At 41.2% G+C, this 25,164-nt stretch overlaps 1 protein-coding gene across 2 annotated transcripts; it reads right to left on the minus strand.

Moving 5' to 3' along the window:
* Positions 1 to 340: 340 nt before the first annotated feature.
* Positions 341 to 24,930, minus strand: LOC117272655 (B-cell scaffold protein with ankyrin repeats-like). Of its 2 annotated transcripts, XM_078164822.1 has the most exons (16): positions 24,825 to 24,930; positions 24,010 to 24,405; positions 20,275 to 20,414; positions 20,060 to 20,198; positions 19,787 to 19,929; positions 18,392 to 18,506; positions 17,042 to 17,238; positions 9,712 to 9,775; positions 9,233 to 9,448; positions 7,317 to 7,388; positions 5,288 to 5,472; positions 1,880 to 1,943; positions 1,633 to 1,662; positions 1,312 to 1,391; positions 1,103 to 1,137; positions 341 to 993 (listed from the first exon to the last, which is right to left on the minus strand). In XM_078164822.1, exons 1-15 carry the CDS (start codon positions 24,835 to 24,837, stop codon positions 1,105 to 1,107), a joined length of 1,887 nt encoding a protein of 628 aa, XP_078020948.1. In that variant the 5' UTR covers positions 24,838 to 24,930; the 3' UTR covers positions 341 to 993; positions 1,103 to 1,104. The 2 variants fall into 2 exon arrangements, with proteins under 2 accessions (XP_078020948.1, XP_078020949.1); XM_078164823.1 differs by lacking the exon at positions 1,633 to 1,662.
* Positions 24,931 to 25,164: the final 234 nt, after the last annotated feature.

Raw genomic sequence — 25,164 nt, forward strand, 5'->3', positions numbered from 1 at the left:
TTTCTTTTTCTTTTTTTTCTTTTTTTTCTGTTAACCATAGCTTGCCTCCCAGCCATCCGGAGGTCTGCAGGTGCTTCTGGGCTTGCCAGATGTCTTTGGTTGCTTCACACAGTGAGTGTGATGGATATATTTAGAGATACAGCGCCCTCTAGAGGCAAAGGTGAGACAGCTTTTTCAGGCCAATGCTTGCTGGGAAATTGATTCCCTCTTCCCCTAATTAAACTTGCCTTTTTAACCTTTTAAGATGAATATTTAATTGAATTTTTCCACTGTGTGAAAGAATCATGAATATAATGTATTACAGTTGTAGCAGGTGAGCATTGAACAGCTGATGCTGAAGTCAGTGTATATTAAATGGTCTTTATTGAGAAGTGTAATTTTCAAAATTATTATTAAATGAGTTGTTGACATGGAAAACTTTCATAGAGACATTTTACAAAATGAAGATAAAATGATACTGAAGATGTAAATTTGCTTTCAAAAGTAAAGTTTCATGAGTTATACATTATATATGTGATACTTTTTTACTTAAACCACAATTTGCATAAGTAATATAATAAAAAAGGCAATAAAAGCTGAACAAGAAATAAGAAATATGTCAATTAGTTATTTAACTTCTTACTTTGAGATACAAAACATTGTTAATACTAAATCAAGGGTGCAGGTGTCGTTTCAATGTCGGGGGTTCACCACAAAAAAATGTTGAGAGTCAAACACTCAATTTCCTTCATTCTGGTCATTTTAATGTGCCAGTTTGTGCCTTTTGTGCATCAGATTTTGGTGTAAATGTCATCAATTTTGCACAATCAAAGTCCTCTGCTACGTTCATGTTGTTGTTATGGGGAACAAATGCACATGTTCTAAATATTGAGGGGGACATATCCCCTGCGTCGCCCCTGAAATCTAGATGATTAAAAAGAAAGGTTATATAATCAGATAGATTAAACTTGATATAATTGTTGAAAGAATCACGTCTCCATAGAGTGATGGAGCCTGTAAATGTGAAAAATGTGACACAACTGATGAGCTTGAATAAATTTAAGATATTTCTGTTTTTGTATAAATTATTAACAGAACACTGGATTGATTGTTTCAGTCTTACCTTCACCGTTTGTCCCCTTTTGAGAAGAAACTTAACTGCAAAACATTTCAGAGAGATACTCGTCACTGCTTCGTCAGGCCTTTATGTGTGTTTACTGTAACTTAATGTCTGTTTTAACTCCAATAATACACAGTAGCACGTAAACTTTATATTAATATATTCATGTTAACTTCTGCCAAGCTTTACTTTGGCAAGTAAAGTAAACTCACATGCTGTCCTTTGAGTGGCTTGCTGTAAAAATCAGACTCCGCTGCTTGGCTTCCTCTTTGACTTTCACTCACCAAAACACCTGGAGGGAAATCATCCAATATGCACAGCTGAACAGAGGATTGTTCAGTAAAAGAAAATAAAAGACTTCCATTTAGTGCAAGTGAGACTCGTTCGATCAAAACGTGGCACTGGGGATTTCATTAAATAACACTTCCCTGAGGATTAATTCCCCACCACTGCAACCGGGACTGAGGAAACTACAAAGGCATGCAAACACAGGTTTTCTCCACGCACACTGAGATAAGTTTTTGAAGACTCACTTGGCGTATGATGAACGATGTTGATTTTATCTAGGGGTGGGGGGTGGGGGGGGGGGAGAAGAGTTTCTAAGCCATTTACAGTATGCGGTTTAATACAGTCATTTGTAAGGTGGCTACTTGTTCCAACTTTAACTGCACTGCACGTTATTTATTTTCATGTGGAAGTTCCAGGAAAGCTGAGCTCTGTGGAGCGTCTCTGTGATGACAGCAAAGCTTAACCCTCATATCCAGATGGAAGAATATTTACCATAGACACTGTCATCATCCTCTCTGCTGCTGGTCATACTGGCTCTCAGCTGACTCGACCTCTCCTGCAGAGAAAAAGATCACTGCTATAATAAAAGACTGATACACAGAAAACATCCATTTATTTACAAATGATGAGATTTCCAAGTATCTGTGTTCTGTTTCCACAGAATGAGAAAAGAATAGATCAACGTTTTGTAGTTTTGTTCCTGAATCCTTTCGTACCTTCATGGAGGTCTGCTGGAAAACTGACTGCAAATAATGTCTAAATACTCTCACTGGCCGCTTTATTAGGTACACCTGATCATCTGCTAATTAATGCAAATAGCTCATCAGCCAATCACATGGCAGCAACTTCAAGACGACCTGCTGAAGTTCAAACTGAGCATCAGAATGGGGAAGAAAGGTGATTTAAGTGACTTTTAAAGTGGCTGTTGGTGCCAGACGGGTTGGTCTGAGATTTCAGAAACTGATCGTCTGCAGCACTTTCACGCACAACCATCTCTAGGGTTTACAGAGGATAGTCCGAAAGAGAGAAACTATCCAGTGAGCAGCGGTCCTCTGGGTGAAAATGCCTTGTTGATGCCAGAGGTCAGAGGAGAATGGCCAGACTGGTTCAAGATGATAGAAAGGCAACAGGAACTCAAATATCCACTGGTTACAACCAAGGTCTGCAGAAGACCATCTCTGAACCAACAACATGTCCAACCTTGAAGCAGATGGGCTACAGCAGCAGAAGACCACACCAGGTGCCACTCCTGTCAGCTAACAACAGGAAACTGAGGCTACAGTTCACACAGGCTCACCAAAACTGGACGATAGAGGATTGGGAAAACGTTGCCTGGTCTGATGAGTCTGGATCTCTGCTGCAACATTCAGATGGTAGGGTCAGAATTTGGCATAAACACCATGAAAGCATGGATCCATCCTGCCTTGTATCAACGGTTCAGGCTGCTGGTGGTGATGTAATGGTGTGGGGGATATTTTCTTGGCACACTTTGGGCCCCTTAGTACCAACTGAGCATGGTTTAAACACCACAGCCTACCTGAGTATTGTTGCTGACCGTGTCCATCCCTTTATGACCACAGTGTACCCATCTTCTGATGGCTACTTCCAGCAGAATAACGCACCATGGCACAAAGCTCAAATCATCTCAAACTGGTTCCTTGAACATGACAAAGAGTTCGCTGTACTCCAGTGGTTTCCACAGTCACAGTTTTACTTTTGATCCTTTAAATAAATTCACAATGATAATACCTGAGTAATTTTACTTAAGGTAAGCAGTTTATTTTGGCTTCGCTGGACAAAAAACACATAACAATCTTTGAGCACTGGGTAATTCAAGTGGTCTGAAAGATCGCTAGTCTTATGCACATCCTCTTAACTCAGAGGATGCATGTGCATGTCCCTACAGTGAAAGCCTGATTCAGTGGTGGAGAATCCTGCAGAGAAAGTTGCTATTCCAGCATTGGCAACAACTGCCTACACTGCAAAGCTACCAAAAAAAGGAAGATGGACTTATGGGGAAAAAAAGAGTCTAACAGAGAGTCTGACAGTAAATGGAATAAGTGTCTCAGAGATGGACAGAAAATGTTGCTAATAGTTAGCCTTCTGCTAACTGCAGCCAAAGGCTCACAGCTTCAAGTTCCCACTTTTCAGGCTAACACAAGTCAGAGCCTCAAATCTCATTGTGTCTTCCACCTCACTCCACACCACAACAGACCACCTCGCCAGGAGGAGAGCGGGCAGCAGCTGAGGGCACGGACCCCCATTCAGCTGCTGCAGCACCCAAAATCCGGCAAGTACAAAACTAAGCTCCCAGGACTGAACAGCCCCAACCTCCTGCTGGATCAGCAAACTTTCTGTTGCTGCCATTACACAGGTTAGACCCACTGCTGTTGCTGACTACCAGCCCGCTGTTTGCACTGGCCAAATTCAAGCTGCTACAGCCACCGACCAAAGGTCAGTCACCTGAGCTGCTGCCTGCTCTCCTCTTGAGGAAGCAGTCTACAGTGGCAGGGAGTGAGATGGAGGGATCATGGGGTGGCTAGCTAGCTAATCCTTGTCTCATTTGGAGCCTGATAAACATAGAGAGAAAGAGCAGGGGAAGGAGGGACAGAGCAATGAGCTGAGAGCAACTCTACAATGGCATAAGATTAAATAAATCAATGTATGGGAAACACTGGGTTACTGTATGAAGCATGTGCGTATGCTCATGGTCGTCTGATGGGAGGGGCTTAGGACAGAGAGGGGAGAGCTGCAGGAGGAGGGTGTATTTTCAAATGCTGCTGTTTTTGTTAGCCTTTTTTTTAGTTCTTCCAACCCCAACATTTTTATTTATAATCGAGTATTGTTGAATTATTTTCATTGATAAGTAACTCAAGTAAAGAATGTGAATACTTCTACTGTTAATTTCACTTGACAATTGGGATTATTGTGACTATTATTGTAATATTTTTTAGGAAAAATATAAACAAGCATATTAGACTGCGTCTTCTACACAAGCATAAACCATTGCTTCACAGCCTCAGTCATGATACCTCTGACAAGCCTTTTTGACATGTCATAGCAGGAGAAGCACAGGTGTGTTGCTAAGCTACTAAATGGAATGCAGCCATCATTCATTTTGTAATTTTGCTTCCCCTACTGTGATATTTCAAACTGGGGTATTACGACAGCTGGAAGCTAGGGAATTTAGTGTAAATTAACATTCATATCAGTCTATCGTCATGACAACAGCACCATTGCAGTTTACTTTTGTACATTTTTCTACCATTCGTCATGTTCTAACAGCTCCTGTCATCCCCTCCCCACCCAGTGTCCTTAACGCTTTGCACTACTCCCCAACTGCCTGATTGTCACGTGACTGCACACCTGTTCCTCATTCCCCTGATTAGCCACTTAGTATATGTACTGGTTTGTTTTTACTGTACAACTCTTCTTCCTCTGTGTCCAGCTTCATTCATCTATTTTATAAAATATGTTCTGTTGTTAATGTTTGCTTCTGAGGCTCTTTCTTTAATGTTCATTTTCCTTTTTTCCTCAGCTGACCAATCACTGATCAGTTTATTTGACTGTTAAATGGAAGCTTGAGATGATGCCACCCACACCTGCAATCACGTTTTCCCTTCTTGTCCTGGGAAAGTAACACATGCAAGAAAAGCAATGGTAAGTGGGCTTCATTACTATCACCCTCCAAACATTTGGGTCTGAGCTAGTGTTTTTATAAATGGCCATTTTCTTTACCCTCAGGTTAATGTTTCTTGTGTTTTCATGTTCCACTGTGAGCACATTGTGTTGCAGCTTGGCATAGCACGAGCAGCAGATGGTTATAGTTTTATTAGGGTTTGGTCCTGCATGCTTATTAAAGTCCAGTGTGAGTGCGATCACAGCGTGTGATAGTCCTACCTGCTGGAGCGCATCCATGCCCTTCTGATCCCGCTGCAAGTTGCTGACGCGCTCCAGGGCCCCGTCCACGGTGAGCGAACCGGCCTTCACCCTCTGCTGGAGCTCGATGAGCTGCTGAAGCCCGTTTATCTGGTTTGGCACAAAGGTGTCATAGGTGGAAGAGATGCTGTCTTCTCGTTCCCGTGCTGCAACGAACAACAGCTCAATAAAAATATCTGGGGAAAAAATCTTTTAAAAATTTCAGCAAATTATCACCACACGTGAGGATTTCATACGTAACATCATAAATTAAAGTGCTCATTTCTGTGACAGGAATAAGACAAGACAGGGTTTAAAGCCACTCCAGATGGCATTCATAGAGAGGATTGGTTGGTAATGTGATTTTGCTTAGCACATCTGTAATGTCAGTGAGTCATGACGATGGTAAGTAATTTTCTGGGTGACTGTGATGATCTATGGACCTGTCACTCAGTGTCACCAACAGTACAGCAAAGCAGAAAAATGGCTTTGTATCTCTGTGGGTGCGCAATAGCAGCAGCAGCAGCTCTTTTCACACTTTGATTTTTTTTTTTTTTCCTCATCGTCTTGGCACCCAAATGTGTTGAAATGTGCTACCTTCTCGTTTTATTGCTTTTTTTTTTGCTGTTTGCGTGCCCATTACTGCCGCAGTGACTTCTTTTCCCATGGTGATCACTGCCATTTTAATTCATTTAACAAAGCACCACAAATTATCTAAGAATATCAACAGTAACTGATAACACCCAGCAGGTAGCTCCAACAGGTAATCAGTCAGAAGAGAGAAGTCAGCAAAAATACTGGCACAGTAAAAATCCTGCTGTTATGAGTAAAAAAAAAAAAATTTAAAAAAATTACAATCTGCAGATCTCAATGTCATAACACAAATTCTGTGTAGAAATAGGAAGTAAAGACACATTTTTGGAGACAGTGCAAGCAGAAATAAACGGCAAATACCTACTGTAGCTGAAGTGTGCCTCACATTTTTGTTATTTTTGCTTCAAAATTGATGGCCACAGCTGTCCTTTTTAAATGAATGATAAAGCCAGACCTCCGAACTAGAGCAGAGAGTGAGGATTAAATCGTCAGTGTATTTTTTACACAGATGGAAACTCTCAAGTCTGAGAGAATAGGGGAATCCTGGTGGCCTTGTGGTTAAGCCGCACGCTGCATGTCCTAACTTTGAGTTTGACTGAGACTTTTGTTGCATGTCATACCCTGCTCTTTTTCGTGCATATGTTCCTCTTGTATATGAATACCAAAAATATCTATAAATGCCAAAAAATAATCTTTAAAAAGTTGAAATAAATATCTCTTAGGATGTTAACAGAACTGCTGTGTTTGCTGTTTCAAGATCAAAAGCTAATTATTTCATTATCTTGAGATGATAGAGCTCAATTTCTGATTATAACAGGTTCATTTATGCCAATTCTCAGGAAAACAAAAAGCTGATTTCTCAAGATAACAAGATAATCTATCACAGTAAAACAACTTTTGTTTTCTTGAGATCACAGCATAACTAAGGAGACCTTGAAAATGAGTGTCTGGTTCATTTGATCACACCTGATTTCAGCATTTTTTGCAAGCATAGTTGTTCTTGGCTTCCGTAGTCATCATTGTGGACAAACCACAAATGTGTTTACCTGGACAATGCTTTAATTCCACTTTGGTCTTCTTGATGTCAAATGTCAGGTTTGATCAGACTTTAATGGACTAAAAATTAAACAGGAATCCAGCTACAAACTGGGATTGTGGAGATTTAAAACATGGATGTTAAAGAGGCAGGGGAAGTTCCAACAATATACATGCTCTTATGGCTTCTTGGGATTCTAGGGACTATAACTCCCAACTGTCCCACTGTCCTCTTGTGCTGCTTTGATATTGATCATTCATTTTTGTAATCTGTCTTTGAGTTCTCAAGGTTTTTAAAAGTGCAATACTAAGTCGTTGGAGTAATGTGTGACATTAACTGATCAACATTTTTCTAGGGAGTCCCATATCAGCTGACACTCACCTTGTTTATTTTGAAGTGATATGAATGAATAGAGATCAGCCTCACTCTGTGGTGTCTTCTTCTTCTGGAACACTGTAAACACAGAACAGCTTACAATAACACTCTCTATTTTTATATAACATTTATCTAATAAGCTATATCATAATTTTCTACTTTTTTCTTTCTAATTTTCTCAGAGTGACATTTCCCTCACTGAAAACGTTGGAAACAACCCAGGGTTGATGCTGCAGATTTCTACAAAAGGTTTGTGCTCCTGTTTATAACCACAAGATGGCGCCATCACCCTAAATTTACAAACAACCTACAGAATGTGGAAAGCTACATGTGAATAGCCAGCAGGAAAAAAAAAGTCCTATTCGTGGTCCAGAAAAACATAATTGAATCTTAATATCTGTGAAATAACAGGTACCCTGCTTTGCTATCCCAGAGCTTATATCTGTGTCTCTCTGCGAGAAAGACACACACATTCAGCTCTGGATTGAATTAAATGCCATGAATGATGCTTTTGGTTTGGTAGTGAGCACTGAGAATGAAAGGCTACACTGTTTAGCTGTCTCAGGCGGTGGAGCTGTGGCTGTGTGACCAACGCTGGACTGAAATTCAGCATCCACACCCTGCAAGATAATCCCACCTCTGACTGCTTCCTCCATGACAGCGTCTCTCTTTTCCACTTCATGTTCAAACACTGCGTGCTCATAACACAAGCCTGGCTTTATGGCTTCATTCAGAGTGAAATTGTGTGTGGAGTGCAGCTGAGGGGCAGGTCCACACGACTGTAGCTTTGCCTTGCTTTCAGAGTGCGTACATTACTCTCCATGTAGTTTACATGCCGAGTAATTCCATTCACATTTCAGCATTTCAGTCTCATTGAGCTCGAAGCCGCTGCTGCTGCTAACAAAAGAAAAACTCCTCATTATTTCCACTTGTGCAGTGGACTCCAATAACTGGCTCCTCGCCTAATCCTCCACCAAGCCTCATCTCTCCTCTCACATCTTTCACTGCGGCAGTGGGAGTGAGGAGCAAAATGTGATCCTTGTGTGGTTTGAAGCTCTACTGTCTCAATAGATGGAAACCTCAAAATCCCTCTCCTTTCTCTCGTGCGCTCTGGGGACAAGGACGATGGAAAACATGTGTAATGACTTATTCTGGCTGACTTGGCCTTGGTCTGGCCAAGATTGGTTGCAGATGGCAGCCCGGTAGTTCCCTCTCTGTTACAGAGGGGATGGTTGGGATGCAGGGAGTTCAGTGGTGCACTCAATTTCTTCTTTGCTTTGTAGGTCCCATCGGGTAGAGAGTTAGCTTACTGGATACTAGGGAGCTCAATAAAAAGCTGCATAATGGAGATAGAGTGCCTGTTGCACACTTCTAATCTTTTTTTTGTGTATTTTAAATGTGCAAGTTGGTTACTAAGAGGCTAGTATAATATTATCTGTGGGAATAACAATTAATAGTGGGTGAATGTTTGCATTTGCAAGATGAAAAAGAGACGTCACAGCCATTTTTAATGATTTATAAGCATTAATAATACCAGTCACTTTTGGATGTTTCATCTTCATGAAATATTCACGCAGCTGAAATTGAACAGTTAGGGACTGTGGGCTCTCAACGCAGGCAAATGGGTCTTTCTCCATCTTCTCTCTTTTGTTTGTTTTCGCAGCAGAGGGAGAGACCCTGTTCTTGTTGTTTAGGGGATCAAAACAAACTGCATCGCAAAAAAAAGGCATCTCCTCTCTATTCAGCAGTGCTCCACTGACAATGGCAATGCACATTCCAGGCACTTCCTCCCACCCACATGATCTCTCAAACTCCCCTTCGCATACTGTGCATAACTCAGTGTTGTTTTTACTCCAAATCAGCTCAATCATGTCTGTGACTTGGAAGAAAAGAATGCAACAAAAGAGTCATTTTTGAGTTACCTTGAGTGATGTAAGGGGTTCTGTCCTCCTTCACATGGGTGCTCTCAGGCCGAGGTGTGGGTGCTGGCGGGCGATTGGCAATAACCACAGCTTTTGTTGACTTCAGGATGGTGTCATACTCATCACTCACCCCCAGTGGTGCGTAGATGTCCTCATCCTCCCCCTCTTTATCCTCTCCTTGTTGCTCTTTCTGCGTATGTTTGGTGGAGGGAGTCCCTAATGCACAAAGTGTTTACTGCACTATTGCTTGCACTTGAGTGTCATGATGAAGTTCTGCATGCTGCTTTTGGCTACTGTCATTTCACAGCTAGTCGGAAGCAACACTACACAAGCTGTGCCCATCAGCAAGGGGAAAATATTCAGTGGTCGGAAATGAACAGCAACCCAGCATAATGATGTGCTGGGGGAAAAAAAACAAAACAATTCCATTACCGGCTTTCCTTTGTCCTCCTTCCACTTCCCATCAGTCCTTCACTCACCTGCAGCGCGCATTATTTCGTACACACTGGCATCACCATTGTCCTCGCCAGAGTTGAACATATTCTGCAACAACAGAGCATGAAGAGATGTCTCATCCAAATCACAAAGAAGCAGCTCAATAGAGGAAATTTAGAATTCAAGGAGAGAAATGTCTAATCTGTTATGTTGCTGAGCATTTGCTATGTAAAAAGGACATTTTTTGTCTCAGTGTTCATGCAAATCTTGATACAATGCAGGCTGATTTTTGTGAGAATGTGAATTTATCCTTGGCCGGCTCATTGCGTCCTTCCTGTCGACTCATTTTCTCACCTGTATCTCCCGTCCAAGGCTCAATCATGAGGCATAAAAGCAAAGATGATTATCCATGAACCACTTTGTAAGCTCTGTCACACTATAGGCTGATATCCGCCTCCGTGCTGTGCTTTAATATGCAGTGTTTTTTCATGTCAGATGTGACAAACGTCCACATTATTAATTGCGGTTTCTCACCGCATGCGTTAGGGCTTCGATTGTGGAAAAGCAATTTCAGGGCTATAGCAGGAGGTGTGCTGCTGTAACCCTGCCTGCTGCTGGCTAACAGAAAGCAGTTTTCCCCCTGACAGCAAAGCTGCAGCAGAGTCGGCCTATTTGCTAATAGCATGTTGAGGGACAGACAGGGGTATGATCAGGGTAATTATGAAATCAGACAATCTTCCCCTTTCAGTCTAAACATATCATTTAGTGAGCAATTCAAGACCCTTGGCTTGATGTTTAGACTGCATCCGCAATTAGATTGAGATACGGATATTAATTTACTGCCATATTTCAACTTCTGATGGAGATGTGAGGAACGGAGGAGTTGCATCATTAATTTTGAATTTACTTACAGTGAAAAGCTGCTTTCTCATTTGTTTTTACAGAACAACAAGAAAGTAAAAAGCAAAAAATGCTGTCTGACGATGTGAATAACCACTACTCATTTTAAATCAAATAAACTGTATTTACTATATGTTAAAACAGCTGCTGTGCTGTGTTGTAGATTTTCTTTCGAACAGATTGTGGCAACAAAAGACTCCATTATAATACATATAGTAATGCATGCATGACATATTCTGAATTCAATAAAAAAAAAACCTCAGTCAATAATACCAGTCTTTGCAGAACACATGAGATGCAGCTCACTTTGATCAAGATATCCTCGGTATAACCTGCCATGCTCTGTGTGCAGTTTCCAAGCAACACAGCCACTCATGACTCAATTACAATATTACACTGTTCCTCGTACTGCAAATTACTTATTGGTTGCCATGAATGCATTACTTAACAGTGGAGGTTCATAACAGGCCCAACAGGTAGAAAGGACGGGTTAATTACCACCGCAGCGTGAACATTGAATTATAATAGTTGGATGCTGTGCTTAAGCACAGTGTGGTATTTTCAGAGGTAATTTCTGGACAGGGGAGGGGAATTTATTTACTAACCGCCAATGCTAAATCATTTTTACAGATGTCTGAAACTGCAGGAGCCCCGGGCATTCCAGACACATTCAGTTTCACCGCCGCAATCCAAGCAGCAGTGCTTCAGACGAAAAACAGCAGGCATGATTTTGTTAGAAGGGGAGCAAATCTCAAGTGAATCTAGGAGAAGATAAGGAGTGTAAATCTGTTTTCAGCAGCTGAAATGGTCAATTCACGGGCGGCCATGCCTCGGCTGTCAATGCCAGTCAATGACATGGTGGTTTCAGGATGAGAGTGTTCGATGCATGGCAGACTGCAGAGTGCAACACTGAACCCTTCACTTAAGTGCCATGCAGACCTAGTCTGTCCATCTTATTTTTGTGGCTTGGGAAAATAAGAGGTGGTCAGCTCAGTGGGCAAAGACACACTTCTGTAAAACTAGATTTACCCTATAAAGCGTTATATTTATTGTTTTAATTTAAACCAGACATGTATCATAGTAGGCTATTATAACAAGACTCAAGTGATACTCAGCTCACTGCGATAGGGTGCTGACCATTTTCTAATTCACAAGGATTCCCCGGACCCCCCAACAGAGGTCCGGTCCCTGAATGTCCTCCAATCCTAGAAACGCCGCTGTGTACTCCTGAAAATATGCAAGGTATGCAGGGTTCCTGGTTCAAATCCGGGTTGGGGGAGCCCTTCTATGCAGAGTTTGAATGTTCTTCCCGTATCAGCATGAGTTTTCTCTAGGTACTAGGGTTTCCTCCCACCATCCAAAGACATGCAGGTTAATTGGCAACTCTAAAATGGCTGTAGTGTGAATGGTTGTCTGTCTCTATGTGTCAGACCTGTGATAGTCTGGCAACCTTTCCAGAGCGTACCCCACCTCTTGCCCAATGTCAGCTAGGATAGGCTCCAGCCCCCCAGCAACAGGATAAGCAGTTACAGATAATGAATAAATAATGTTTGTTTATTAACTGGCTCCTGGCCTCCTGTATTTTTTAAAAGTGGCCCCTGGGCAAAGCCAGTTGAGTATCCCTGTTGTACAGCCATGCTAACAGCTCTTTGTGTCCTTAAACACATTGGTGCTAAGAGCTAAATGCTAATGCCAATATGCTCACAATGGAAATGCTAACATGCTGATGTTTAGAAGGTACGGTGATACCATTACTGACCAATAACTTAGTATGTTAGTATGCTAACATTTGCTAATTAGCACTGAACATAAAGCATGGCTGAATCACAAATTTAAGCCAATAGTGGCGCTAAAAGAAAAGTCAGCAGATCATCAAACTCAGTAGGATTCATCGTGTAGGAATTATAAATATTTGTGTAAAATGTTGATGATGACAATCCATTGACTAGATGTTGACCTATTTCAATTGATAAGGAAAAACGCTGCCCACCTGATAGCACCATGGGCGGATTATGAGACAATGGGCCCCTGGGCACAGACATGCTAAAGGCCCCACCACCACTTCTAAATAAGAGCAGCACAAACAGTTATTATGGTGTTTTTGTCTTCTTTTTTTTTTGCTGTCATTGCATCTCTTTGTAGTCGTTATGCATCTTCTTGTGGTTGTGTCTGTTGGACGTCATTTTGAGTCTCTTCCTGAGCCCTACATGTTACTTTAAGTGACAGTGTGCAGGTGAAGGCTGGGGAGGGGGGTCTTGACACTTGGGCCCCTGGGCCTGTGCATGGTGGGTCTGTTTAGCAATCCATCCATGAAACGTCAGGGGATCACTGGAGTCAGAAAGATTCATCTTCTGGGGAACATGAATGTAAAATTTTACTGCCAATCCATCCAATAGTTGTTGAGGTATTTCTGGAAGTGGTGAACTGACATCCTGAAAGCAACTCTGCTAGCATAGCTAAAGACTGACTCAACATGGTTGGACCAATGTAACATTTTTTCAACAGTCCTGCAAAACACATGCAATATGTTTCTTTTCAGTGCGAGGACGACCGTAACATGCAAATGATAAACAAATCTCTGATTTGTGCAGCTCGTGGCCAAGCAAACATAACATGCAAAAGACGGTCGTCGGAATCAACAAATCCCTGGATTAGAAGTGTCACCTTATTTGGCTCTCCTGCATTTGGATAGGAGTACACTGTACACAAACACAGCACGCAGCACATAAATAGCTCTTTGTAGTCTTTGGAGGACCATACAGTTGCAAGCTAATTTGTGTTTATCGAGCCCAGCTCTGCATCTGAGAGCACACAGTGGAATCTTGGTTCAGAAAGCGGAGTCCATCCAAATGCCAAGTGACACTCAGCCAAATTTGTGACCCAGTATTAAAATATTAAATAAAGACAATGTGTGTTTGTGTTAGTGATTACGATGAGCAGGCACAATATTGCAATCTGAGGACATGAACATCGTAGATAACAGCGGAGCATTTTCTATATTTGTATTCTAGTTATGCTCTCCCTGAATAATTCAGCTTTCCCCTCTGGAGCAGTTCACAGCTAATTAACAAAGAAGTGTGGTGCCAGGGCAGACTAGTGGATCTGACGCAGGCCCTGTGAGTGATTCAGCCTGTGTATGAAGCAGGGGACCGATCCATCTAGGATTTATTGACAGAGTGCTGCTACACTGACGCCCAAATCACTGATGCATCATGGGTTGATTAATTGGAGGTGGGGGGAAACACTGCAGATGAGTTAATGAAACTGCTGTGCAAGAAAAAAAAAGAGCAGGAATAGAACCCCACCCTGCACTTCCTCTCTAATACTTCCTCTAACGCACCACACGGGCGCAGTATGCATTTTAACTGTTAAGATGAATTTTAATTACCCTCCAAGAAAACCACAAATGTCAGTTGCTTGAATCTGTCTGTTATGCTACATCTATAGGCCTGTTGAAGTCCCTGCGGGGGGACCTCTGTTTGACTCCACCATTCCCCTGTCAGCTCAGCTGACTCACTGCAGACTCACAACGAGCACTTTGACTCACTAGAGCGATCTGATCAAACCTTGCTCCATCTGCAGTCACTCTCAATTAGCAGTGTTGCTAGGGGGATAAATACGTTTGCAACAGCTGTTGGAGTGTCTAAATTTCCCTCGAGGGGGAATTCTCTATAGGTCGATCCGAGCCATCAGAGAAAGTTAAAAGTTGTCAGTATTGTAAGGGAAGCGGGGAGATAAGAGCAGAGATTTTCATATGAATAAATGAGCATTGTGCTGCTGTCTGTTTCAAATTGGCACATCGGGGATTCAACTGCCTATACGAGCTTTAAAAGATTACCCCAATACAATGGAGGTGAATGGGATTTTGTTTGTGCTCAAAGCACTGAAAAATAACACTGAAAAAACTTTGACAGCAGCATTTCTTTTTTCATCTTCTTTTTCTTTTAGAATCGGCACCCAGTGCTGTAAAGTAACACTTGAGTGCAATTTCAAAGTAGCTTTACTTAAATATTTGAATTGAAGTATATCTGAGAGGTATTTTTAAATCCACTACCTTTTTATGACAGGTCTAGTTACTATTTATGTTGGAGAATAAGATCATATATATAAAAACATGAAAAAACATATTAGCTTGCAAGTATGACACAAAGCTACAGTAGAGATTAATCTCAACAGCATATAAAGTAGCTAAAAATAGCTCCACACTGACCTGCAGCCAGTTAGCTTAGCTTTGCGGACAGACTGGAAATGGGAAACTGCTAGCCTTGTTTTGCCCAAAGATAACAAAATCTACCCAGCAGCAGCTCCAAAGCTCCTACAGGAGGTTATGTGCCACCACTAGTATCTTAATGGAGTAATTTTTACCAGCTAAAGTGTCAAAGTCATGATGGCTGGTATCGTTCTCACTTTGTGAACCTGTGTGTGTGTGTGTGTGTGTGTGTGTGTGTGTGTGTCATCATGGCAAAATGTGTTCCTGGTAGTCACCTATTGTAGCAGAAGAACTATCACAGAACCCGTTATGAGTATCTTAGCAGGCATTTATATGTCTGTCTGTCTGTTTGTGGACAGATTTTGTCATTACATTGGCATCATCACTGTAAAAAATGCAGTCACAGAACATTAAAGATGTGTAGCTGTACAAAGATGGATCTGGTCTGAGTCAGGGGGCTGGGAATAAAGGCGTAGGAAGTAGGGAAGAGGCCATTACCCCTCCACTTTACGCCCCTGGCCCACATTCATTGTAAGTCACGCATTGCTGTATCACAGCTGGAGTGATCCCATCACAAAATGGTCACCAGTTTTACTTTGTTTTCGTACTGATTAAACACAATGTAATGTTTTAATTTAAATGTGAGCATTAGATTTGCTAGTAGGTGGATTTTTTTCACCAGCTGCGACAACGCCGTGACAGCTGGTATTGCTGTCACTTTGTGAGTGTGTGTGTCATCATGGCAAAATGTGGTACTGGTGGCACCTATTGTAGCAGGGCAGACTACCACAGAAGCTGCTTTGACTATTTTGTCGTGTGTTTACATGTCTGTCTGTCCATCTGTAGAGAGACTGTGGCAACAGGATGGCATAGCAACCTTGTAAGATGCAGTCATGGAACTTGACAGATGTGTAGTTCAGATCACAATGAAGGCTGAGTTTGAAGATGGACGCCGGAAGTAGGGGGGTAGGAAGTACAGAAGGGACCATTGCCTCCCTACTTTACATCCCTGTCTGTCACTTTAAGCTGTGGATTGCTGTATTGCAGCAGGAGTGATCCCATTGCAAGATGGTCTCTAGTTGTTTCTCTGTTTTTAGCCAGGCTAGCTGTTTTAGCTCCATTCAAATACATACAGGCAAGATCTGAGGGACTCTAGGTATTGCTTTTTCCCTCCATAAAAACAGATCATGCTCAAGGGGAAATGTTAATTTGTTTCTTACATTGTGTGCATCTGTAATATCTGGTTAAATATTTGCAGGACACATCAGAATTGATGTGGTGTTTTCAGCCTGCCTTCTTGGCTTTACCACTGGGCGCATCATGTGTTTCCTTTAATGATAATGTCCTCACTGCCTAATGAAATTAGCATCGGAAAAAAACATTATGATCCCAGTGTCCTCCAGATTTATTAAATAAAGGGATGTGCATGCATGCAAGGGATCTATTAAATCTGGATTGCAGCGAAACATGCTGCTCTTGTGTTACTCTGCGCAGTGAAATGAGAGGTTGAGCAGGAAGAGGCTCTTTATATTAACGCAGGGAAATGGCAGCCATTACGCGAGAAAATCTCGACATTAGTGGCTGTAATAATTGTCTGAGTGTATGCAGACGACCTGCGCTCTGAGCCTCTGTGCATGCATGAACAAACACAGCCTCTCCAGTCGCTGTGGGGGTGTGCATATTCAGGACGAGAGGAGAGGGGTTCACCATCAATCCACTAACTGTGCTGTGAGCCGGATGCAAAGACACTAGTTAGGATGGAGTGAGGTTGCCCCTGACATACAGGTCACTCCTCCTGCTCTCCACCTTTCTGTCCTCTCCATTCTGTTCATTATTGATAAAGCACCACTCACTCATAGTCCTAACGCTTTATTGGTGTTAGTAAGAGCATTCCTGAGTGCTGCGCTGCATCCTCTGGCTGTCAGTCCTCAGGCACTAAGGTGCATTGCGTTGTTTTTCACAACTGTAACTGAAACTATGGAATTCCACTGCGGCGAAATTACATCCAGCCAGCTCTAGAAAGATAGTAATATCATTGTGAAGTTTTGATTAGCTCACAAATCAGTGAACATGAGACGCTGTCATCAGATATTGGCATTTTGAGAAATGTCTTCATTGTAAGGAGGATCAGTATAGCTAATATCATATTTTTGTAGTATGTTCCAAGGGCGAATAACAACTGGAGCGGAGTGAAAATTATCAACAGATGAAAAAAAAGAAGAAATAATACGCTGTTTGAGAACTGTAAATATGGAAGTAGTTACCAGTGCTTCCTTCAATAAGACGTGAAGCTCTCTATGGCCATGACTCTTGGCAATCTCAGCAGGAGTCTGTCCATGGCGATTGGCTGTGTGCAGTGCTTGCTCAGCACCAGGACACTGCAGGAGCAGGCTGGAGGTGCTCTTGAGTCCATACTGGGCAGCAAAATGGAGGAGCGTTGGTGCGTCTGCATGGTGGCGCTCTGGTGTGGATATTTGTTGGTTTTATCAGATGGGGGGAATAATTTTTCAAAAGTTAGGCCTAAAAATAAGCATTTGTACACACACTATTCACCCCACAGCAAAGATTTCCCCACTAATATTACTTCCTTTACAGGTGATAAATTGAAGTTGCCCTGATGTGAGCAATCAAACACAACCAGGAGTCGAAGAAAGACAGCTGGAAGGCACTTATTGACCTGTTTGTCATGGAAACATTTCCCTGTGCCCTTTATAGCAGAGTTAAGGATCAATCTCAGGAGCTGATGAAGCCATCAATCTGCCGCATAATGAGCCAAGAAATAATGGAAGGCTTTCTTTTCATGGTGGATAATGTGCATCATGCAACAGGAATGCATTCCAACTGTGAGACTTATGTTCAGTCCACATTGCTGCATAAACACATGCTCAGAGGCATGGGCGAATTATAGACAATGGGCCCCTGGGCACATATATGCAAAAGGCTCCACCACCTTTCCTAGATAGGAGCAAGATACACAGACTTTGCAGTGATTTTAGCTCTTTATTTTGTCTCTGCATGGTAATTTTGTGTCTTGTTTTGGTAGTGTTTAATCTCTTTGTGGTTGTTTTCCCCCTTTTTGCAGTTATTTTGTTAATTTTTCTTAATTTGAGTGACTTTTTTGCAGATGAAAGCATGGAAAAGAGTGGAAAAAGTAAATTAATAAGCCATTTTGTTGCATTTACATAAATGCTGCTGATGTCTCGTATGGCATCATTTCAATTAATCATTATTTGTTACAACATGAACCAACTATATGTTACTTATGTGTAGATATTATGAAAAAAAGCATTTTCCACACAATAAGGGACTAAATTACTGTTGTGTTTTTGTGTTGTTTTGCGGTATATCTTGTATCCGATCAGACTGCAATGAAATATTTTACAGATTCCTGTCAAACACAAATAATTTTTGATAAGATATACTGTCAGCAAATAATTTTAGATCTTTGCTTATATATCCCTTAAATAAATCAAATTAAATTAAATTAATTAATTCAATTAATTAATTTAAATTTAGTGAAAGTTGGACTAGGTTGGGTTTTTCTCTCAGTGTACAGTAAATGCTTGTAATTTTTCACTGCAAAGTTGTGAGTAAGAAATCTCACAGTGCTGTACCTCGTTCAGGTTTGTTTTCACACTGCAGTCCACAAAATCCTCCACTGGGCATGCGTTCCAACAACATGGACAACAGCTTCTGATCCAGCTTCTCCACAGAAGACAACTGAAGAGACTGAAATCCATAAAGAACATACAGTTTACAAGCAGAACACATTTTGAAATAGAATATTGAGGCAAGGCAAGTCAGTACAAGCAAATTACTAACTAAAAGTTGAATTTGGTGAGGAATCAAAAGCACCTACAAATAATGGATTTTATGGTGAAATACAGTCTACAGCGGCACAATAAAGATGCCAGGTTGACTATAACAACATCATCCGAGTCTCCGTCGTGTCAGTCCAGTCTTGTACTTTGAAATTCTCTTGGCAAATTCTTCTTTTGGCATCACTCGACTTTGCCTCTTCAGCAAAAGAGACCTAATCAAATTAAGTGTTCATGGCAGAAAGAGGCCTGAAACCTGCCGTCTCTTCATTTCCAGGGAGGAGACGGTAAACAGTGGCGCATATAAACATCAGAAGAAATATGCTGATTCAAATGGCTTGAAGTGGATCAATTATAAGCAGGGTTCTGGGGCGTCGATTGACTAATTTCTATTACTGCGTTACATAACGATGAGTCACTAAGTAACATAACACATTCAAAGTGCCTGAGAAGAGTCACTTTTATTGAGGAGGAGAGAATAGAACAGCAGTCAAATATGCTTCCTACATTGCTAAATCAATGATTGATAGAGTCATTTGAATATATTTGCAAATGTTAGAGCTTTAAAACTTGAGGTGTGCTCACTGCTTGTTCCACACAAATTAACAATCTTTGCTTACAGAAAGTAACATTAATAAATGTATTTATGACATGTTGTAAGTGAGAAGTTTGCCAGTTCTCCATGCAGACTACAATTTAATATTCAAATATGAAATGAAATTTCTACTACTAGCTATGTATTAAAGGAGTCCTCCATTCAGCATTGCACTTTCATAAAGTTTGGGGACTGACAACAAACAGACCGAAGAAAGAATGGCCAAAATCAAAGCAGCAGAAGCCGAGATATCCTGACTTTTTGTTCATAGTATGGCAAAGGTTTGAAAAACTCTTAATCCTACATTTCCACATTAGCGTTTACTTGTTAGACCCTCCTTGCCTGGTGTTGGGGCAATGAGTAACTTGGATAAAAGCACCAAAATAACTTTGATTACATTGCCATGGCTAGTTTTTCAGTTGTGAAGAAAGCTCCTCTCGAACCACAGATGACATTGTACAGCTGCTGTCACAGGCAGAACTCCTCATGACTCGTACTCTTACCGCTACATGTAGAAACCATGGAATTTCCCATGTAATCATAAAGCTCAGATAAGGAACAACAATTGAAGTGAAGCAACCCTTTAATGTCTTTACCTGACACATGAAGTCTACAGGGTCTGCTGCCTTCGCTAAAAGGCAGGATATTTCCTCCATGTTGCTGTAGTACTGCAGCTGTGCCTTGCTCAGTGGCACTCCATTGCGATATACCGTCACTCGTACATTTCCTGCTGGAAAATCTTCAACAGAAAACATACAGAAACTGTACACAGGCAGTGTTAAAACAGAGCATTCAGACAAAAGATGTCATTATCTACTGTAAGTATTTTGTTAATCACACAGCCATTACTTAATTATCATTTTGTTTACCTGGTGCACTGAGACACAGAATCCGTTCATTCCAGCACACAGGCTTCACTCTCAGCATCTGATTCTCACCAGTGAACTCAACCTCAGTGTCGCTGCCGACCGACTTATTTTTCAAAAGAATGAACAATTCCATAGAGCTCTGCCAAAGAGACAGTTCAGTGCAGTCAATGTTAGGGACGCTTTATGAAAAACAAAATACTGACTGAGTGTCTCACCCTGCATGGAACCCTGGAAGGAACGACCACAATGGATCTGACACTGTGGGCTCCAGCTGACTGCATTTGTTCCACCTTTTGCTCTGATCCTGATAGTTTCCTTGTCAAGGGGGTGACATTTGCCGCTGAGGCTAACGCACCTACAAAAGATGGGATATTGAATCTCTTGCTGAGTTATGTAGCCTACAAATGATGTCTGCAAAATTGGTTTCAGATACCATAAGCTATCCAGGTGCATTTTTAGCCATACTAGCCAGCCCTAATGTGGCGAACGTGGCTCTAATGTCAAAAATACACCAAGTGCGGCCTGCAGTGGTGCTTCTATGTAATGGCAATGGAAAGCAGCTGCGGCCATCCCAAGCTGCAGCCTTTTGATTCTGCGGCGAAGTGCAACCAAATTAATAGTCAACAGTTAGTGCTAAATTGCAGCCAGAGAATACCCATTGCCCACTGCATGGCTGCATGTTATTTGCAACAAGCTGCACTGTGCTGCTGTTTGGTTTGTTTTCAGCATCAGGAAATCTATCTCCCTAACTTGACTCATTGCCATGAAACTTGACATTTATGGTCCCCTGAGGACAAATCCTACTGACTCTGGTGATCCTTTGACTTTCCCTTTAGCGTCATCATGAAGGTCCCATTCATGGTTTTGATTTGAATGTCTCAACAGCTGCTATAAAATTGCTTTTAACATTCAAGTCCCTGTCAGGGTGAAGTGTAATCACTTGGCAATTCCATTACCTCTCATCTAGCACCATTACCTAGTCAAAATGTCAAAAGGTTTATGGCTAGCCTAAATACCTGCGAAACTATTGACGTTCTCATCAGCCTTTGCTGTACTTGGTGTGATTAGTGACAATTAGCAAATGTTAGCATGCTAACAAACTAAAGTAGCTAAGGTGAAAATGGCCAACATAACATTACACCTGTCTGGCATGGAAACACTGTCAGACATTAGCCTACACATGCTAGCATGTTGTCATTGTCATTCTGAGCATGTTAGCACGCCTTTAGCTTCACACCACATTGTCTGTCAGTAGTCTGACAGAGCAGCATGGCTGTATAGAATCTATGTTTCATTATTAAAACTGGTTTAATTACACTGAAGATCCAGTGTGTAGGATTTAGTGTCATCTAGCAGTGAGGTTGCAGAACTGAAACGTCCCCCATGTGCCAAGGCTATATTTGAGACATGTTTTTGGGAATCCTGTGGGTCACGGGATTCCTGTGGTATACTGCAGGATGGGAGTCAATTTTACTATTTCTCACATGAGCGGAACAGTTAAGAAATAAGAGTCAAAGGAAATGGGTGAGATGGGAATCATAATATATTGAGCTAGCAATGTGAATTCAGCAGCTTATAGTTTAAAAACAAAAAAAAAATATTTGATTTTTACAGACCATATGAAATATATGCATGTATTTAAGAGCATAAATGTCCTTTTTATGTTAGCATGTGAAATAGGATCAATATTATTGATATTGTAATGCAAATTACCAATAGCGCGTTAATGGTAATTCCTATTATGTGTTAGCTTCGAGCTAAGGGACTAAGCGCTAGTCATTTGCCATATGGTTGTAGTAGTTAGAATCAAAATAAGGTTTATTATCAAGTAGGTTTTCATTTATAAGGACTTTACCTTGGTGTTTGGTGCATATAATAAACATACAATAAACATATTAAGATGAAATTAAATTAAAGGCAATGTACATGTGTAGAACAGTGTAGAACACATGTACACAGTTCTAGACTAAAAATTGCAATAAAATTTTAAAAACTTCCTAGAAAATTTTACAACATAACAGCTGTATGTATGTCTGTTATGTTAGAAGACATTTCATCATCATACTATACTGTATAGTTCAAGGGTAGGCAACTTTTGGCTCTAGAGCCCCTCGGCCCCTCTCCAGTGGCCATGACAGAAAATTATATGGAAATGAATAACTGAATAACTTTATTTGTTGTTGTTGTCTTTTTTTTTTTTTTTTAATAAAATTTCAATTTTATTTATTGTTGCAGGCCTAAGGTGATTCTTACATTCTTCAACTATAAAAATGCATAGCCAATACACCAGTTTAAAAAACTGTTTTAACATTTTGTCAACTAAAACATGCATCATATGTCTGTGAACTGGCACCTTTTTATCTACAAACATCATTAGCGCAGTAGTCTTGAGTCTTGACAGCCAGGCTAGCTGTGGATTCCAAATCCAAAAACGGAAAAGACTCAGAGGCAAATACAGAATTTAATAGTGCGTGGACAAATTTGTTTGCTTTCATTGGCTTTGATAGGCTAAATTCGACTTAAAAGGCTGTGTTACGCTCCATATGTAGATATAAACAGCTCATTGTAAGGTAATAAAAACATAGCAATTCTGATTTTCAGGTGATTATAAACTAATCAAAACCTAGTTATGAATATGTACTGTTTCTGCTAATAGATGCCCCTCAATCTTTCCCTCTGGACAAGTCAAAACTCTCTGGTATATATTGTTACAATCGACATTTTGAGTGATGCAAATAGAAAACAGAAAGACAAAAGGTCTCATTATTTCTTCACTGTTGATTTGGCTTTTCTGGCAGTCATCAGAGAAATCCATCGCGAAGTGTACCTTCATCACCTGTTTACTCCTACATGTCTGTTGCGTGCGCTAACAAACAAACAGCAGCATCCTGTATGAATAGAGAAGGCACTCCTGGGTTAAAATATAACTGTCTGTGGGATCCAGGCCTGAAGCGCTTCACTGTATCAGTGCAATGAAGTGATGCAGAGTGCACTTGAATTTGCATGGCACGGAGACTAGTCAGTGGTGGCCGAAGAGGAAAGACTGGCCTATTTGCATCAGATGTCCCTCCTGCTCGCACACACACACCTGTTTAAATACGAGCCCCCTCCTCCGCTTTATGATCTTACACAAATAGTGCAATTAGGAAAAACAGGGAAGGGAGGCAGAGGATAACTGGCAGGGCAGATGAGGATATGCTGGAGATACACCGAGTTTTGCCAAAGAAGTCTCTGCAGCTGGTGCTTAAAAAATATTGGATGTCAATCTCCAGCACACACAATTCTCGGGGAAAAAGAGTCGGTAAACAGGTTTCCAAGCTGCTGCTCAGGCACTCTTACAAATAATGAGCATTCTTTCCCTCTGCATTCATGGCAGGGGAGCGACAAGGCCATGTGAAATGTCTCCTGAAGGAAGGGCTACTAAAGAGGGTGATTGTGTTCTGGGTTTGTAAGACTGGGATGCAAACTGTGACTAAATTGCAGTCTGTTTAACTGTCATGCATCAGGATATTTCAATGCAGTATACAGGAAGTCATTATAATGAAATATATTAGAGTTTCAGTGGATATTTAAGATTAAAATAATGTTGAAAACTGGGCATTAGCGATTGGAATAACACCTCACAGCTTTAAATGTATTGAATAAACGCACAATAAATCAGATATTGAAGTTGCAGGGAGGCAGGTGGGATTTCACACCTCACTGGTTTCTGAAATAAGGTCAGGGACCTTTAGGGGTCTTTGAGGGCATTCTAGGAGGTCCCCAGTAAATTATAGAAATAATTGAATTTCACAATTAATTAATTCTGCAGAAGCTGGTAACATGAGAGAGCAATTATTTTGCACTTTTACCTTCCTTTCTAGAGTACAGCCACTAAGTCACATCTTAAGTCGATTTGGTGGTCCACAAAAAAAAGTGAAAATGAAATTTTTTTGGTGACAATGCCCTACCTTTTCTCACAATATCGGTCACAGCGGTCAGATACTCATGAGCATCTTGTTCACTGGAGATCTGTAGGCACTCGCCGCCGTTCAGGGGCACCAGCTCCAGCAGTGGGCTCAGACTGTCCACCCCACAGAGCAGCACCACCACGTGAGCTGCAGGACGCAAGACACGGGACAGGAAGAAGCGCCGCTTCTGGCACAGACCCTCCAGCATGCCCTTGGAAAGGATCAGCAGCTTGCAGGTGTAGTGGGCCAGCCTGAGGAAGTCGTCCTGCGGGCTGGACACTGCAGCGATGTCATAGCAGCAGATCCCAGCCTCTGAGATTGGACCGGTGAAGACTGACCGCAGATAGGTGGCCCATTGTTCTGCCTCTGTCTCATAGATGATTAACAGCTCCTCAGCTGCAAGAAAATTGTTTTAAAAATGTTTTAAAACCTACCTTAGCCCCACATTTAGGCTGCATAAGATATATTTATAGCAAAAGCAACTAACCCACATGGTGGAAAACACTCTGCTGTCACTCTATCACATAACAAAACCTAACATACTGCTTGTAGAGGATGCAGTGACATGCCTTAACTGTCAAACATTGCTGTTAATGTTGCTTTGACATTGACATATACAAAAACAATCAAAGCATAGCAATTCTACTAAATTGTATAAATATTTTTCCAAGAGCCAGTATTAATCAAACTGTTGCTCTGGGCATTGCAAACAATCATAAATAAGCAAGACTCATACATTAAAGCAATTAATCATCTTCATTACCCCAGTAAAATGTAATGAAAGAATAAATAAATAATGCAAAGGGACAGCTTACCTGTCTGGCTCATGGCTGCTGCGCTGCTTGTCTGCAGGTCTTACTTCACAGTGACATGGAGAACAGCGCTGCTATTGTCAGGAGGAGCTCAGATAAGAGGGAGTTTCCTGCTACGCCAAAGTGGATAAAGAAATCAGACCATTTTTTTTAAGTGAACATAAAGCTGGTTCTCTGGTCCGGTGACAGGGAAAGTTTGTTCCATGTGAAGTTTTTTTTTCTTTAATTTATTTTTTATTTTACTACAGCACTAGTCCAATTGCAGCAATTCCAAGTAATTTAGTCAGCAGGATTAAGTGTACTTCATGTGATTTTATTGGGGTGGAAAATTCCCAAAACTGAT

The sequence above is a fragment of the Epinephelus lanceolatus genome, chromosome 22 (assembly GCF_041903045.1).
Source record: "Epinephelus lanceolatus isolate andai-2023 chromosome 22, ASM4190304v1, whole genome shotgun sequence".
In the NCBI taxonomy this organism is placed as follows: domain Eukaryota; kingdom Metazoa; phylum Chordata; class Actinopteri; order Perciformes; family Serranidae; genus Epinephelus; species Epinephelus lanceolatus.